Here is an 18625-nt window from a genome sequence, read left to right as displayed (position 1 = left end):
ACTATTTGACTAGGCTACCTGTATTTGACATTGTGTTATTATTTTGATATACACTAGATGGTTCAATTTACACTTTTGGCAGTGAAACGAGGCTACTCAGGCGAGAGAAAAACCTCACCCAAATGTATAGCCCCGTTGGAAAACATATATGGACTGTTTGGAAAAATATATATATAATAAAAAATAAAATGTGAATCACATTTTGATTTGGCGTACCCCCGATGGCCGGGTTACATGTACCCCAGTTCGAGAATACCTACCTGCTTTATAAGTATCAAAGTGGTGCTTGAAGTGGAGGCGGGAAGTTTAATTGTAAAGTAAAAAAAAATATGGCTTAGCTTGTTAGCATTAGCCGTCACACTTTTTTTTCATTGTAGTATGACAATCAGCCACGCAGGGGTTGGTGGAAGAGCGTATAGACCTATTCCTCCGATAAAACATTGCCAAACGTGTAAATATTCATATTTTATCAAACTTCTCATAAGACACCTCTTTTCATTAAAACCCAACATCCCATAAGTTAATGGATCCAATCATTGTGAGGAAAATAATGTTTCTAGAGTGGGGGAAATCCCTGTGCACATGTGCAGATGCTTTGCTAAGGCTGATTCTCATTGGTGGCACTGTGGTTGCTATCCGGTAGACAAACGCACATGCCCAACATGACGGCTAAGTGTGAATTTTTTTCCTCTGGGAAATTCTAATTGTTCCCGGTCTTATCAATAAGTGTCTTTGGTCATGTTCGTAGTGGTTCTGTACTGGGGAGGAGCAGAATCTGCTGTTTCTATTAGTTTAAATTCAGCCACTTCCTCTCCCAAAAGTAAATCCTGTTAGCTAGCTAGCGCATGCGAAACTGGGTTCTTGGTTCAGAGATTACTATTTTCCTGACCAATAAGACCTTGATGAAAGCACACCAAGGTAAAGTGGTAAAGGCTGCAGAAGTAAACTATTTGGTTGAATAGCTGCTAGATGAGAGGGATCAAATTCACCCAGCCATGCTTTTTGGTATGATGCCATGTCACCACACCACATGGAGGCATAGCCAAAGAGGATTGTGTCTTCATACCTCAGCTGGATTGATAGACTAAAGGGCTTTCTGGCAACAATTTGCTCCAACTCTGCATTTTGATTGACATTTTTAGCCAGACCCTCACTATTGAAAATAACTCTTGCTCTCTGGTATCTAGCCAGAAATTGAACTTTATCAGAAATAGTTTGCACCAGAAAGGCTGTATTAGAGTTGCATTAGTGACATTTCGCTGCACAAAACTGATATCACAGTACTGGTATCCTCCTGTTCAGCCTAATCCTATTGTGAATCCCACCACCTGTCTTGTTTCTGTTTATGCAGTCCGCATATTAAATAGGTGATTCTTCACACCACCATTTATTTCCAGGGAGAGTGACACACCGCAGATGGGGGATGAGCCCGGAGATGTATCAGCTTTATCTGTCTCCTGCAGCTTGCTCGGGATTTTCTCACTGTGTTTTCTTTCTTATGTGGATATTATTTAATGTGCGTCTTCAATCAGGGTCATGGCTTGGACCCAGTGTGTACTGCATTTCCTCTTCACTTGAAGGGGAGATGTTTGAGATCAGTCACACGGTGTATCACTGTTGCCCAGCAGAACAAAATATTATCTCAGGATCACCTTTTGCTTCATCAAATTAGTTTTAATGAATACTGATGAGATTCCGGCATGGAACCCTGCACTTGATTTACAACCAACAACAGCTTGGGTGAAAGGTTGCAATAAGGGAACATTATTTCAAAATTGATTGAATTTCAAAGCCACGACCTCTTTTTATTTCATAAAATAGCCACTAATATTGTGACCGCTAATCTTCTAAAGTGGTTAATCTGAAATGGCAAAATCACGTCTATAAAACAGATGCATAATGAAATGCAAATGAAAGAGTCCAATTAAGTCTTATTTCAAATAGGTCCTTACTTCGTTCAATGATGTGTCACGGCTCCACAGTCCATTGGGTTTCTGAGCTCCCTAAGCTTTCCTTACTTCAGAAGTGTCAATGTCAACATTTCGTCGCCAAAACTTCATTAATTCCTCACGGTGTCCTCTCAACAATGTTCCTAATCTCTGCTGAGAGTATTCTCATGTTAGAGACATCGGACCATGGTCCTGCTTATCAATTCGGAGGCATTGAAATTGAACTTTGGTATCTTGGAGCCAGGATGGCTTTCTTTAGTCATTTAGCAGACGCTCTTATCCAAAGCGACTTACAGTAGTGAGTGCATACATTTTCATACTTGTCCTCCATGGGAATCTACTGTAACCCACAATCCTGGCGTTGCAAACACCATGCTACCAACTGAGCCATTAACATGACTCTCGCAGATCCATTAACTTAAAGGTTAACGTCCAAAATGGTAGTTTTATTATGCAAATGGTAGATGTCATTGGCATTTTAACTTTTGATTGCAGCCATAATGTGTTTAATACTGTAGAGCTGTGGGAAACATTCCTTTTTATATATAAGAACAGGCCAAGATTAGCAAGAGGAGTATGCTGCTTCGCTATTACATTGTTGAATTTCCAACGCAGACTTGCTATTGTATCCAAATAACCTCCATATGATTTCCATTTAAACCAAAATGCTGCCTGTACATGACTGAATGACTGCAGTGTTTTTCATTATCACAAGCAATGGTTGTTCCAACGTATTACCTTGCAAAGCCAGCCCAAGGTTAGCCAGCTAGCTGAGCACTATTGCCTTCCACATGCTCTGGGAGGCAGCTGGCAGCTAATGTTAATGCCAATGGACACATTGAGAGCAAGATGCAAAAATAAAAACCACCAGAAGAAAAAAATAATAATTTAAACCCATGAGAATGTTACCCATATGAACTCGTATCATAAAGTTAGTAGACCATTTTTCAACAGACACCTAAAACTTACCTAGCTACAGTGATGGAAAAAGTACCCAATTGTCATACTTGAGTAAAAGTAAAGATACCTTAATAGAAAATTACTAAAGTAAAAGTGAGTCACCCAGTAAAATACTACTTGAGTGTCACGCCCTGAGCTGAGAGAGACGTTTTTCTCTGTTTGGTTAGGTCAGGGTTTGACATGGGGTGGGCATTCTATGTGTGATATTTCTATGTTGTTTTTTCCTTTGATTGGCCTAGTATGGTTTCCAATCAGAGGCAGCTGTCTATTGTTGTCTCTGATTGGGAATCATACGTAGGCAGCCCTTTTCCCCTCTTTCTGTGTGGGATCTTGTTTTTGTACAGCTCAGTTAGCCTGCAGAACGTGACGTTTGTTTTCCGTTGTTTAATGTTTTAGTGGTCTGAGTTAAAATAAAAATATCATGAGCACTTATCACGCTGCACCTTGGTCTACTCCTTTTGACGATCGTCACATTGAGTAAATGTCTAAAAGTATTTGGTTTTAAATATACTTAAGTACAGTGGTGGAAAAAATAAATTGTCATACTTGAGTTAAAGTAAATGCTATACATCAACATTTTCTTGTTTTGTTACTGCCAGACAAGGGCACACTCCCAACACTCAGACATATTTTACAAATCCAGTATTTAGTGAGCCCCACCTATTGATAGGTGGTGAATTATTCCATATTGCTGTCCTGCCTGCGCATTCCAAATGTAACGAGTACTTTTGGGTGTCAGGAAAAATGTACATATTTTCTTTAGGAATGTAGTGGAGTAAAAGTTGTAATAAATATAAATAGTAAGGTAAAGTACAGATACCCCAAACAACTACTTAAGTAAAAATACTTTGAAGTACTACTTAAGTACTTTACACCACTGACTGGCTAGCATACTGTATTTCCCACCAAAATTAGATTGCAGTCCTACCTTGGTAACGGTTAAATTAATCCATAAGAAAGTTTGTCCTGGCATTCTTCCTACAAAAATTTATTATTTAGAAAGTGGCTGTGCTACACACTAGATAGGGTTCAGCCACACATTCGACTGCGTTCCAAAAATGTCCCAAAACCAGTTTGTTTTAATATTTATGTGATCCTATAGACTGTTTGGCGGAATGCTACATTATGACACTTAGTTTTGAGAAGAAAATAGCGACACACCTTTTTGCCAGGCCTTCATTGTAAATAAGAATTTGTTCTTAATTGACTCGCCTGGATAAATAAAGGTTAAATATATTTAACTTTAAAGGTCCAGTGCAGTCAGTCAAAAACTAGATTTTCCTGGGTTTTATATATAAAGCAGATAAAAAATGTATAGCGGGCCTATATTCTAATCCAACAGTACCAAGTGTTCTGTAAATACCAGCCCGAGAGGAAGACAACATCAGCGGTTACAGAATTACATAGTGTCATGGACATTATCAGTGTGCCCTCGGCCCAGTTTGACGTCAAACTTTAACCATAACATTCAACACTGGCAGACATTTGATACTGCGAGTTAAGTCAAAAAGGTAGGAATATAAGTGCCTTGCAAAAGTAATCATCCCCCTTGGCGTTTCTCCTATTTTGTTGCATTACAACCTGTAATTTAAACAGATTTTGGATTTCATATAATGGACATACACAAAATAATCCGAATTGGTAAGTGAAATGAAAAAAATACCTTGTTTCAAATTAAAAAATAAATAAACGGAAAAGTGGTGTGTGCGTATGTATTCACCCCCTTTGCTATGAAGCCCCTAAATAAGATCTGGTGCAACCAATTACCTTCAGAAGTCACAAAATTAGTTAAATAAAGTCCACCTGTGTGCAATCTAAGTGTCACATGATCTGTCACATGATCTCAGTATATATACATCTGTTCTGAAAGGCCCCAGTCTACAACACCACTAAGCAAGGGGCACCACCAAGCAAGCAGCACCATGAAGACCAAGGAGCTCTCCAAACAGGTCAGGGACAAAGTTGTGGAGAAGTACAGATCAGGGTTGGGTTATACAAAATAACCAAAACTTTGAACATCCCACGGAGCACCATTAAATCCATTATTTAAAAAAATGGAAAGAACATGGCACCACAACAAACCTACCAAGAGAGGGCCGCCCACCAAAACTCGCGGACCAGGCAAGGAGGGAATTAATCAGAGAGGCAACTAAGAGACCAAAGATAACCCTGAAGGAGCTGCAAAGCTCCACAGCAGAGATTGGAGTATCTGTCCATAGGACCACTTTAAGCCGTACACTCCACAGAGCTGGGCTTTACAGAAGAGTGTCCAGAAAAAAAGCCATTGCTTAAAGAAAAAAATAAGCAAACCCATTTGGTGTTCGCCAAAAGGCATGTGGGAGACTCCCCAAACATATGGAAGAAGGTACTCTGGTCAGATGAGACTAAAATGTAGCTTTTTGGCCATCAAGCAAAACGCTACGTCTGCCGCAAATCCAACACCTCTCATCACCCCGAGAACACCATCCCCACAGGGAAGCATGGTGGTGGCAGCATCATGCTGTGGGGATGTTTATCATCAGCAGGGACTGGGAAACTGGCCAGAATTGAATGAATGATGGATGGCGCTAAATACAGGGGAATACTTGAGGGAAACCTGTTTCAGTCTTCCAGAGATTTGAGACTGGGACAGAGGTTCACCTTCCAGACAGGACAATGACCCTAAGCATACTGCTAAAGCAACACTTCAGTAGTTTAAGGGGAAACATTTAAATGTCTTGGAATGGCCTAGTCAAAGCCCAGACTTCAATCAAATTGAGGATCTGTGGTATGACTTAAAATTGCTGTACACCAGCAGAACCCATCCAACTTGAAGGAGCTGGAGCAGTTTTGCCTTGAAGAATGGGCAAAAATCCCAGTGGCTAGATGTGCCAAGCTTATAGAGACATACAGTGAGGTAAAAAAGTATTTGATACCCTGCTGATTTTGTACATTTGCCCACTGACAAAGAAATGATCAGTCTATAATTTTAATGGTAGGTTTATCTGAACAGTGAGATACAGAATAACAACAACAAAAATCCAGACAAACGCATGGCAAAAATGTTATAATTTGATTTGCATTTTAATGAGGGAAATAAGTATTTGACCCCCTCTCAATCAGAAAGATTTCTGGCTCCCAGGTGTCTTTTATACAGGTAACAAACTGAGATTAGGAGCACACTCTTAAAGGGAGTGCTCCTAATCTCAGTTTGTTACCTGTATAAAAGAAACCTGCCCACAGAAGCAATCAATCAATCAGATTTCAAACTCTCCACCATGGCCAAGACCAGAGAGCTCTCCAAGGATGTCAGGGACAAGATTGTAGACCTACACAAGGCTGGAATGGACTACAAGACCATCGCCAAGCAGCTTGGTGAGAAGGTGACAACAGTCGGTGCGATTATTCGCAAATAGAAGAAACACAAAAGAACTGTCAATCTCCCTCGGCCTGGGGCTCTATGCAAGATCTCACCTCGTGGAGTTGCAATGATCATGAGAACGGTGAGGAATCAGCCCAGAACTACACGGGAGGATATTGTCAATGATCTCAAGGCAGCTGGGACCATAGTCACCAAGAAAACAATTGGTAACACACTACGCCGTGAAGGACTGAAATCCTGCAGCGCCCGCAAGGTCCCCCTGCTCAAGAAAGCACATATACTGTACATGCCCGTCTGAAGTTTGCCAATGAACATCTGAATGATTCAGAGGACAACTGGGTGAAAGTGTTGTGGTCAGATGAGACCAAAATGGAGCTCTTTGGCATCAACTCAACTCGCCGTGTTTGGAAGAGGAGGAGGAATGCTGCCTATGACCCCAAGAACACCATCCCCACCGTCAAACATGGAGGTGGAAACATTTTGCTTTGGGGGTGTTTTTCTGCTAAGGGGACAGGACAACTTCACCGCATCAAAGGGACGATGGACGGGGCCATGTACCGTCAAATCTTGGGTGAGAACCTCCTTCCCTCAGCCAGGGCATTGAAAATGGTTTGTGGATGGGTATTCCAGCATGACAATGACCCAAAACACACGGCCAAGGCAACAAAGGAGTGGCTCAAGAAGAAGCACATTAAGGTCCTGGAGTGGCCTAGCCAGTCTCCAGACCTTAATCCAATAGAAAATCTGTGGAGGGAGCTGAAGGTTTGAGTTGCCAAACGTCAGCCTCGAAAATTTAATGACTCAATGAAGATCTGCAAAGAGGAGTGGGACAAAATCCCTCCTGAAATGTGTGCAAACCTGGTGGCCAACTACAAGAAACGTCTGACCTCTGTGATTGCCAACAAGGGTTTTGCCACCAACATTTCATGTTTTACAGAGTGGTCAAATACCTATTTCCCTCATTAAAATGCAAATCAGTTTATAACATTTTTGACATGCGCATTTCTGGATTTTTTTGTTGTTATTCTGACTCTCACTGTTAAAATAAACCTACCATTAAAATTATAGGCTGATCATTTATTTGTCAGTGGGCAAACGTACAAAATCAGCAGGGATCAAATACTTTTTTCCCTCACTGTAGGTGGTAGTGGTGGAGTAGGGGCCTGAGGGCACACAGTGTGTTGTAAAATCAATGAATGCATTGTAATGCATTGTAAAATCAATGAATGCATTGTATAAACTGACTAATTTTGCTGGACCCCAGGAAGAGCAGTTGCTGCCTTGGCAGCAGCTAATGGGGACCCATAATAAATACAAATACACAGTCCAGCTAAATTCTTGCTTGAGAAATTGCTAAGAAGCTATTTTTGTTTGTTTTTGACCATTTGAATTGAAAACGATCAAGGTACTTAATCGTTACCCAGAAATAATTTGATATTGAGATGAAAACGGCTGCATTGGATCTTTAAGTCAAATTGTCACATGCCTTCAGAAAGTATTCATATCCCATTGACCCTATTCCACATTTTGTTGTGTTACAGCCTGAATTCAAAATGTATTTAATTATTTTTTCCCCCTCACCCAACTACACACAATACCCCATAATGACAAAATGAAAAGATGTTTTTAGATTTTTTTTAAAATGTATTGAAAATGAAATGCAGAAATCTCATTTACATAAGTTTTCACACCCCTGAGTCATGTTAGAATCACCTTTGGCAGCGATTACAGCTGTAATTATTTCTGGGTAAGTCTTTAAGAGCTTCATGGATTTTACAATATTTGCACATTATTCTATATAAAAAATCTTCAAGCTCTGTCAAGTTGGTTCTCTGTCAAGCTCTGTCAAGTTGGTTCTCTGTCAAGCTCTGTCATTACTAGAAAGCCCTTTTCAAGTCTTGCCTTAGCTTTTCAAGCAGATTTAAGTCAAAACTGTAACTAGGCCACTCAAGAACATTCAATGTCTTCTTGGTAAGGATCTCCAGTGTATATTTGGCGTTGTGTTTTAGGTTCTTGTCCTGCTGAAAGGTGAATTTGTCACAGTGTCTAGTGGAAAGCAGATAACCAGGTTTTCCTCCCTAGTCCTTGCCGATGACAAGCATACCCATAACATGATGCAGCCACCACCATGCTTGAAAATATTCAGAGTGATACTCAGTGATGTGTTGGATTTGCCCCAAACATTTATTTGCCAAAACCTTTGCAGTTTTACTTTACTGCCTTATTTCAAACAGGATGCATGTTTTGAAATATTTTTCTTCTGTACAGGCTTCCTTCTTTTCACTCTGTCATTTAGGTTAGTATTGTGGAGTAACCACAATGATGTTGATCCATCCTCAGAGTTTAATGGCTGTGACAGGATAAAACTAACTGTTTGACTCCATAGTGAAATCCCTGAGCGGTTTCCTTCCTCTCTAGCAACTGAATTAGGAAGGATGCCTGTATCTTTGTAGTGACTGGGTGTATTGATACACCATCCAAAGTATAATTAATAACTTCACTATGCTCAAAGGGATATTATTTTTACCCATCTACCAATATGTGCCCTACTTTGCGAGGCATTGGAAAACCTCCTGGTCTTTGTGGTTGAATCTGTGTTTGAAATTCACTGCTCGACTGAGGAACCTTGCAGATAATTGTATGTGTATGGTATAGAGATGAGGTTCGTCATTTAAATAATCATGATAAACATGATTATTGCACACTGAGTCCATGCAACTTATTATGTGACATGTTAAGCACATTTTTACTCCTTAACTTATTTAGGCTTGCCATAACAAAGGGGATGTATACTTATTGACTCAAGACATGTCAGCTTTTAATTTTGTATTAATTTGTAAAAAAGACATTCCACTTTGACATTATGGGGTATTGTGTGTAGGCCAGTGACACAATCTCAAGTTAATCCATTTTAAATTCAGGCTGTAACATAGCAAAATGTGGGAAAAGTCCAGTGGTGTGAATACTTTGAGGGCACTGTACATGCTCAGGTGCACTTGAATGATGTTTGAAACTCTTTGTACCTATATTTTACATGTCTTAATAATAACTGAGGTACTGTGTCTGTGATGTTTTGAGAAGTGTATTTCTTTAAAGTTGAACATAACCCTACACAAACCAAGCCAAAACAGATGTGTGACTAAAACATAAATAATTTCAAACCTTGCTTACATTTGTATACAATCACATGTTTCTCTCTATTATGCGTGGGAATACTTGGGAATAGATTTCTTAAATTAAAATCACTTGGAGCCGATTTGCTGTTTTTGTCTGTTTTCTCCAACAATTTATAGCCAATCGTGCAAGCTCTGTTACAACATACATATGTTGTTACTGCATAGGTGGTATACACTCACAGACATCTAAGTCTGGTCTCATAGACGTAACATAATAGATGTAAATCCGGGACACAAAATGTTCTATGATAAAGTAAGTTACATAAGAAGGATGGTTACTTAAGGCAAAAATAAACATAGGGTGGTTGGTCGGGGTGGATGGGTCTGCATATAATGCAAACGTCTAGCAACCCAAAGGTTGTGAGTTCTAATCTCATCACGGACAACTTTAGCATTTTAGCAACTTTTCAACTACTTACTATTTTTATCTACTTTGCAACTATTTAGCATGTTAGCCAACCCTTCCCCTAACCTTATCCCTTTTAGCCAACCCTTCCCCTAACCTTATCCCTTTTAGCCAACCCTTCCCCTAACCTTATCCCTTTTAGCTAACCCTTCCCCTAACCTTATCCCTTTTAGCCAACCCTTCCCCTAACCTTATCCCTTTTAGCCAACCCTTCCCCTAACCTTATCCCTTTTAGCCAACCCTTCCCCTAACCTTATCCCTTTTAGCTAACCCTTCCCCTAACCTTATCCCTTTTAGCCAACCCTTCCCCTAACCTTATCCCTTTTAGCCAACCCTTCCCCTAACCTTATCCCTTTTAGCTAACCCTAACCCCTAGCCTAGCTAATGTTAGCCACCTAGTTAGCTTTAATTAACTAATTTACGGTTTTCCAATTCGTAACACATTTTTAGATGAGCAAATTCCGAACATATCATACGAAATGGGTGATAGACGTCCTCAAATTAATACACACCATACCAAACGTAACATATCATACTAAACGGAGTGTCTTGGATTTACATACAGAATAATACGAAATGCTTCGAGACCAGGTTGGACATCCCACTATTCAGTATTCTATAGGCTAATGGCTGCCTACACATGGGCCATTTAAAGCCATTCACGGTGATCTGCAGTAATTGCATATGGGAGAATTGATTGAGCATTGTGTGTGTTTGCTTAATTGCCACTTCCCCATTGTGATAAATGAATTAGCAGCATATTAGTGGTAGACTGCCCAGTAATACAGCCCTCAATAAAGAGCAGAGCAGGTTTTCAAATGAAAACATTGAATGTTCTGTCTCTCTGATTAATAATGCATGTGTATTACTATTTACTTGACAAAAGAAGCAGCTGTATTATAGTTATGACGGCGTAATACATTTAATTTTACAACCCGAGAATGAGGACCCAAATAATGTGCCGTCGTGTGCTGCTGCGGTAGAGTAAATTCATTTTATAATACATTTTATTTGATACGCCTATTTTTTTATTTCGTGCATTGTATGCCAATTTGTTGATAAGTTATTGATTATGCACAGTCCATTTATAGTCCACACAGTAACAATGGCCACTGCTTCTCAGGGAGTCCTGGGATACCGCAGCATTGATGAGAATAGAATAGTTCTCTATTCTATCTATGCTGACGGTTTCTTCTTGTTGTGTGCAGCTGGCTGTGAAAGGGGCACCCCCAAGGTAAGCCCCATGAGGAGTCATAGAAGATGCACCCGGTGTGGGCCGCTCTGCTGCTCTTAGCCATGTGTGCAGGGCGCATATCCACCAATCCATTCACCTTGAGACTGGGTAAGTAATGCACCAAACTATCCTCCTGCCTGTGCAATTGCAGTGCACTATCATGCCAACATTCCTCTTAAGGATTTGGCATTGTTTGAATGTCGAAAATACTAAAATCGGTGAGAGCTATTTTTGCTTATACCACAGCTTGGTTGAATACTCAACAGTGCTTTAAATTAGACATTTGCATTCATTGGAAATCATCCTATTTGGAGATGTGAGAACTGGCTTAATTGAATTGAATACTAGTCTACTGCTTACTGTGCTGTATTAACTAATATAGTTTGATGGTGACAAAGGACTTGGCACCTTCGGTTACAATGTGGCTTGTGTTGCTTTTCTATTAGCAATCTCAACTTGAGCTCCTGTCACTTCCTTGCACGCTCTAGTGACTGAATGCATTTGTGAAGCAGAAAATTGCTTTCTATCTTAAAAGAAACAATAACAGAAAAAACAGGGCATTGTCTGACCCTGCATAACTTGTTTATTTAACAGCAACATTCACTATGACAAGCTTCTCATACAGGTCAACATTTCACTGAATGGTATATGAACGATAACTAAAAGTTTGTCTGTGTATCCCTCTCTCCTTGCCATCCAAGCATTGGCTTACCTTATGAAATGAATTCTTTTTTCAAAGAATTTAACATTATTGGAGAGCAGTAAAGCCATCATTGCATTTCTGTTAGGTTGCACTACTTTTGAACTCCCTCACACGACAGAGTGTTATTTCATATTCAGTACATGACATTTGGGGAAAGAGAGAAAACCCATGACATTTAACATAATAAACTTTTTATCACAGACAACTGCAGTCTGTCTCTCTCCTTTGTTCTAGCTCTGCCTCTAGAGAAAATGCATAATGGGGGACATTTTACATGAGCAAACAGCAGTGAGCAAAATAATCAATATTTCACATAGGCGGGAAGGGATTAATATCCATTGTGAGTTCCAAATACTGCAACTCACAAATGCATTGTATGTATTGCATGCATCGTTTAGTGATTAAATAAGCACCTCATTTTAATGCACATTGTTGTTGAAAGTTGATTTAGTCATGCAGTATATTGTTATAATTTTTACAGTATATTTTGCACAGATCTGTGCTATTTTGCCTGTCAAATACAGCCTGTGCCATAGAAATATAGCAATCAAAATGTCTACTCACTGATCATGTTTGGGAGAAATTCACCCCAAAAAGATGTTCATCAACAAAATAAAAAACCGTTCATTGCAAAGGATTTTCCCAAATATGTTAATTATATCAACCTATAGGTCCTCACAATCAACACAAATGGGAGAATACTATTGCAGTTCAACTGTAATGTTTGGCATGATAGTGGCCATAGGAGTTGGCTATACAGCAGAAACTGATCTGGCACCAGGCTATGGCATTGATGGCATAGTTAGGGTTTAAAAAGCTGGTAACCTGGTTGGAGGATTCCTTATTCCCTCCTGATTCCAGGAATATTCCAACTGGAATTTCTGGAAAACAGGGAATTTGGGGAAAGTTACCAAAACTTTGCAACCCTAGGCATAGTCCTCAAAATGGCAGAACCGTAACACACCCTGTGTCTTGTAGCTGCTGTTCTGGATGACCCGATGGAGTGCAGTCGTGGTGAGCGCCTGGCTATCACCCTGGCCAAAGAGGGCATCAACCGTGTTAGTAACCTCTCTGTGATGGGCAAAGTGGAGGTGGACATTTTTGAACTCCTGAGGGACAGCGAGTACGAGACAGGGGACACCAGTAAGTCAGGATAATGGTATACAGTGCTAAAAACTGAAGTATTTTCTATGTGTCAGAACACTTGGAGGGCAGTGATGAGAGAAAATTCAGAGAGGCTCAAGACAGAGGCAAAACTGGTGTTTATTAAAAGTAAAATATTTTAATACAAAGGTTCCAACTGTAACTGGAACCAAGTTCCCTCAGGGCATAGGCTAATGAACTTGATATTTGTTGCTTACTTCATACGTTTTTACTAAACAGTACGACGTTCTAAATAGTATATAGTATGATTAGTACAGTATGTAGTTTTAGTAAGTAGACTAGACAGATTTCGGATACGGCCAAAGTCTTACAGCTAGAAACAAATCCCCTTGTCCTATGTACCATTTACACAACAAGCTCTAACAGTCTCATGTCCGAATTAGATGTTCATCCATGTTTCCCAAACAAATTTCAAAGTTGTTCCAAACGTCAAATTTCAAAGTGTTTATGGTTAAGTTTAGGCATTAACTCTGAATGGTTAAGGTAAGGTTTGGGATAGGCTTAAAACAAAAAAATCTCAAAAACAACTTTCTATTGGTGAATTCAAACATTCAACCTTTGACACGATGTTTACACCCATCCTCCATCCCCGTCCAAAATGCCTTAGCAAAACCGAAATCTACTTGAAGGTAACAGCGTTCACTGTTGCCCTTAGTGGCCGGTTTCCATGTCATCTCCAAACATCCTCAGACATGGATGGACATTGAATACTGACTTGTATCACGGGTGACCTGGCTGCATTTCCAATGCTTGCTCTAGTCTAGTGGATGTAAAGTCTTTTTTTATTTATCTGAAGTCTAGAGAGAACATATTGGTTTCGTCCCAAATGGCACCCTACTCCCGATATTATACTATTTATGCACTATATGGGGAATGGGGTGCCATTTGGGATGCAACCCTTTAGTTGACCGGCAGGAAGGAAATGACAAATGCATTTCCCCAGTTCCAATAAAGGCCCAGGCCAGTTTGGCCTCTCCACGGCTGGTTGGCTGTGGAAATGGATACCTCTGAAACAGGATTAGAAATGGACTGCTGACTAATTGTCTGCATCCCAAACAGCACCCTATTCCCTATATAGAGCACTACTTTTGACCAGAGCCCTTTTGGCCCTGGTTGGGACACAGCCATTGCGGGAAATGTCAAGCGATTTTTAAAAGTGGAATTCTCCTTTTTAATACTTGATTCAGACAGTAGTGAAGTAGACGGGGAGACAGAACGGAAGACAGTAGGAAGGGTGGACAGTGGACACAGGGATTGAACCCTGGTCTCTGGTGGGGAGATTATATATACATACACACACACATACACAGTGCTGCTTGAAAGTATGTGAACCCCTTGTGCAATTAAAGATTTTCTTTTACCATGAAACCTTAATTTTATCAGAACCAGTCTTTTTGCTCTGACATAACAGGTTAATATTTACCAATAGCATATGTTGGTGCAGAGGAAATCATGTGTGTAGTAGAAAAACAAAATAAAAAAGGAATTAGTGCAGGTGCCAAAATAAGTGAACCCCAAGTTGTATTGGTTAAATCAAGTAGAAACAGGTGGGTAAACAATTGGGTACCAAATGAACCCATCAAAGGAGAGATCATTAGGAAAGAGTTTGGGCGGGGCATTTACCTGGATGGTGTTACCTATCCAGGTAAATGCAAAGCACACCATGCCGAAAGGAAGGGAAAGGAGAGCTCAGAGGACATCAGGACGAGGGTAGTGAGAGCACATCAGTCTGGGGAAGGATATAAAATCATCTCAAAAAGATTTGATCTCCATCAGTCCACTGTGAGGCAAGTAATTTACAAATGGAGAGCATTTAACATGACATCAACTCGGCCTAGAAGTGGACACTCTTCCAAAATATCCCCAAGAGCCACAAGAACAATAATACATCAGGTAAAAGCCAACCATAACATCTAGAGATTTGCAGACCTCCCTTGCTGCATCTCAAGTAACTGTGCATGCTTCAACAATAAGAAGAACCCTGAATTGAAATGCCATTCATGGGAGGGTTGCTAGGAAGAAGCCTCTGCTGTCAAAAAATAAACAAACTGCCTGTCTTAACTTTGCCAGAGACCACCTGGACAAACCTGAAGGTTTCTGTAAGTCCGTTCTCTGGACCGATCAGTCCAAAATTGACCTTTTTGGTCACAATCAACACTGCTATGTTCCCCGAAAACCCAACACTGCCTACCACCAAAATAACCTTATCCCAACAGTCAAGCATGGTGGTGGGAATGTCAAGATCTGGGGCTCCTTTTCCTCCCCTGGAGGAAACTCCACATCATTAAGGGAACCATGAATTCTGAGGTAAACCAGGAGATTCTTGAACAGAACGTAAGGCCATCAGTCAAGGAGCTAAAGCTGGGCCGAAAATGGGTCTTCCAACAAGACAACGACCCAAAGAATTCATGCAAATCTACCGAAGAATGACTCAGGAGAAAGAAGATTTGTGTTTTGGCCAAGTCAAAGTCCTGACCTAAATCCAATCGAGATGCTGTGGCAGAACCTGACGCAGGCATTTCATGCCAGACACCCCTCAAACCTCACTCAATTGGCATTCTGTAAGGAGGAGTGGGCAAAAATCCCTCAACACAGATGTCAGAGACTGATTACTGGCTATAGGAGGCGTTTACTCCAAGTTGTCGCTGCTAATGGAGGTGCCACAAGTTATTGACTGAAGGGGTTCACATATTTTTGCACACATCAAATCTGAGTTTGCTTATTTAACAAAAGTGGTTTATTTAACAATGAAAATATAATTTACTTGGAAAGTCTTTATTTAGAATTGGGTTTAGATAAGGATTTTATGTTTATTTTATAGCAAAATAATGACCAGCCCTGTAGGGTTCACATACTGTGTATATATACAGTGCTGCTTGAAAGTATGTGTACCACTAGACCATTATAAATGGGAAAATTTGTAAACAGGGTATTGATTCATCATTGTCCAATTTACACTACACATTCAATTATGGAAGCTATACAGTGCGTTCGGAAAGTATTCAGACCCCTTGACTTCCACATTTTGTTACGTTACAGCCTTATTCTAAAATGGATTTAATTATTTTCTCCCTGAATCTTCACACAATACCCCATAACGATCAAGCGATGTAAATGTATTAAAAATAAAGAGAAAATAACATACCTTATTTACATAAGTATTCAGAACCATTGCTAGGAGACTCAAAATTGAGCTCAGGTGCATCCTGTTTCCATTGATCATCCTTGACGTTTCTACAACTTGATTGGAGTCCACCTGTGGTAAATTCAATTGATTGGACATGATTTGGAAAGGCATGCACCTGTCTATTTAAGGTTCCACCATTGACAGTGCATGTCAGAGCAAAAATCAAGCCATGGTCTAAGACAGGATTGTGTCGAGGCACAGAAGGATACCAAAACATTTCCGCAGCATTTCCGGTCCCCAAGAGCACAGTGGCCTCCATCGTTCTTAAATGGAAGAAGTTTGGAACCATCAAGACTCTTCTTAGAGCTGGCTGCCCAGCCAAGCTGAGCAATCGGGGGGGGGGCTTGGTCGGTGAGGTGACCAAGAACGCGATGGTCACACAGACAGAGCTCCAGAGTTCCTCTGTGGAGATGGGAGAACCTTCCAGAAGTACAACCATCTCTGCAGCACTCCACCAATCAGGCCTTTATGGTAGAGTGGCCCGACGGAAGCCACTCCTCAGTAAAAGGCACATGACAGCCCGCTTGGAGTTTGACAAAAGGCACCTAAAAGGACTCTGACCATGAGAAACAAGATTCTCTGGTCTGATGAAACCAAGACTCTTTGGCCTGACTGGGAGACTAGTCAGGATCGAACAGACAAAGTAGAGAGAGATCCTTGATGAAAACCTGCTCCAGAATGCTCAGGACCTCAGACTGGTGCGAAGGTTCACCTTCCAACAGGACAACAACCCTAAGCACACAGTCAAGACAACTCAGGAGTGGCTTTGGGTCATGTCTCTGAATGTCCTCGAGTGGCCCAACCAGAGCCCGTACTTGAACCTGAGCTAACATCTCTGGAGAGACCTGAAAATAGCTGTGTTGCGACGCTCCCCATGCAACCTGACAGAGTTTGTGAAGATCTGCAGAGAAGAATGGGAGAAACTCCCCAAAAACAGGTGTCCCAAGCTTGTAGCGTCATACCCAAGAAGACTCGAGGCTGTAATCGCTACCAAAGGTGCTTCAACAAAGTACTGAGTAAAGGGTCTGAATACTTATGTAAATGAGATATTCCCGTAAATTATGGAGTATTGTGTGTAGATTGAGGGGGAAAAAACTATGTAATACATTTTAGAATAAGGCTATTATGTAACAAAATGTAGAAAATGCAATGGGTCTGAAAACTTTCAAACGCACTGTATGATTCCATAGACCACAGGCTCTGCACAGGGTTACACAATTCTGGTAATTCTGGCGCCCTTTGATACGCCTCTCAAACCAAGACACGCTTGTCAGTCTGATAAAAAATAGTGTTTATTCCGGGAGAGTATTTTTTTTGCATAAGGGTGGGGATGTAGTGTTGTGATATCCCTCCATAATGGGCCCATGTAGGTGACACTACAGTATGTCTAGGCTGTGGTTGGAGTCTTTCTATTTAGTCTTCAATTAAAACCAATGGTAGATCCTCCTTCACAATGTTTGCCTCAGCAGCTCTGGGTGCTAGAAAGCTCACCACACACAGTTCAGAGTATTAGCCAGTCATCCTCACTATGAGCCCTCTGCCTCAGCACTGCATTCCTCTACTGCATCTCCCATTCCTCTCAAGTGTTAGGAAACTCCTCAATTGAAGGTTTCAAAAGATCAGGAACCAGCAGCCAGGTGAAACAAAAAAAGCTGGTACAGTGTCCAGACGCATCATTCAAACAAAAACAATTAGCCAGCTGGCTAGCCAAGCCAAAAAGAATTGACCTGCCAGTCTATGGGTCAAAACTACCAGAAACATGCAATAAAACAAAATGTACATATTTACTTGTATATTGTAAAAGTAAACAATACTTTCAAATTCTGCTTTTATATTGTATTAAATTGCATTGTACTCTGTATCAATATGCAACCAGTGTGTAATTTAATGCCATTGTAAATTCTATGTTAACGCTCATTTGGTTCCCTCTGTTTTCTCCTCTCCCTCCCAACAGTGTGCCAGATTATCTCTAAGGGAGTATTGGCGGTCCTGGGACCCTCTGCTAGCCCAGCTTCCGACACCATCATCAGTAATATCTGTGGAGAGAAAGAGGTGTGTGTGTGACCAATACACTTCTGTGAACATAAGTGCACATGCAGGTATCGGTCTGTGTATTATGTTCCCCAGCAAGAAAACCAAATAATGTCGCTCAAACAGAAGGTGGAACTAACAAAGAGTTACTGACCACAACCAAAATGGTGGGGGTTTTAGGAAGGGTTCTGAAAGACACTCATGGATGTGTCCACTGAAAGGTCACTAGCAACAACTGGGACCTAAAAGACAGCCACCATGAGCGCCCACTAAATTTGTCCAAAATTAAAACCCACACCAAACTTAGATAGGAAGCAAATCAAAAAGTACAACAAAACAAAAACAGGGAAGATCAGATAAGCACTCAAAAAGGGTGTACCAACTAAAAAGGTGTTAACTCTCCACATCTCTCAAGACAACTGAAGCACTGGGCAAGCCACTCTTAAATATCACC

At 40.6% G+C, this 18625-nt stretch overlaps 1 protein-coding gene across 1 annotated transcript in view; it reads left to right on the top strand.

Annotated features, from left to right (window-relative positions):
- The window catches only part of LOC115154084 (glutamate receptor ionotropic, kainate 4-like), a 114699-nt gene that overhangs the window by 27459 nt on the left and 68615 nt on the right, over positions 1–18625 (top strand). The window contains exons 2-4 of the mRNA XM_029699947.1: positions 11061–11194; positions 12768–12932; positions 18095–18192. Of these exons, the coding sequence (XP_029555807.1) occupies positions 11113–11194; positions 12768–12932; positions 18095–18192 (345 nt within the window). The 5' untranslated portion in view covers positions 11061–11112. The remainder of the gene's footprint in view (positions 1–11060; positions 11195–12767; positions 12933–18094; positions 18193–18625) is intronic.

The sequence above is a fragment of the Salmo trutta genome, chromosome 19 (assembly GCF_901001165.1).
Source record: "Salmo trutta chromosome 19, fSalTru1.1, whole genome shotgun sequence".
Lineage (NCBI taxonomy): Eukaryota > Metazoa > Chordata > Actinopteri > Salmoniformes > Salmonidae > Salmo > Salmo trutta.
Note: the sequence above shows the minus strand (reverse complement) of the source record. Positions and strands in the feature narration are given on the sequence as shown.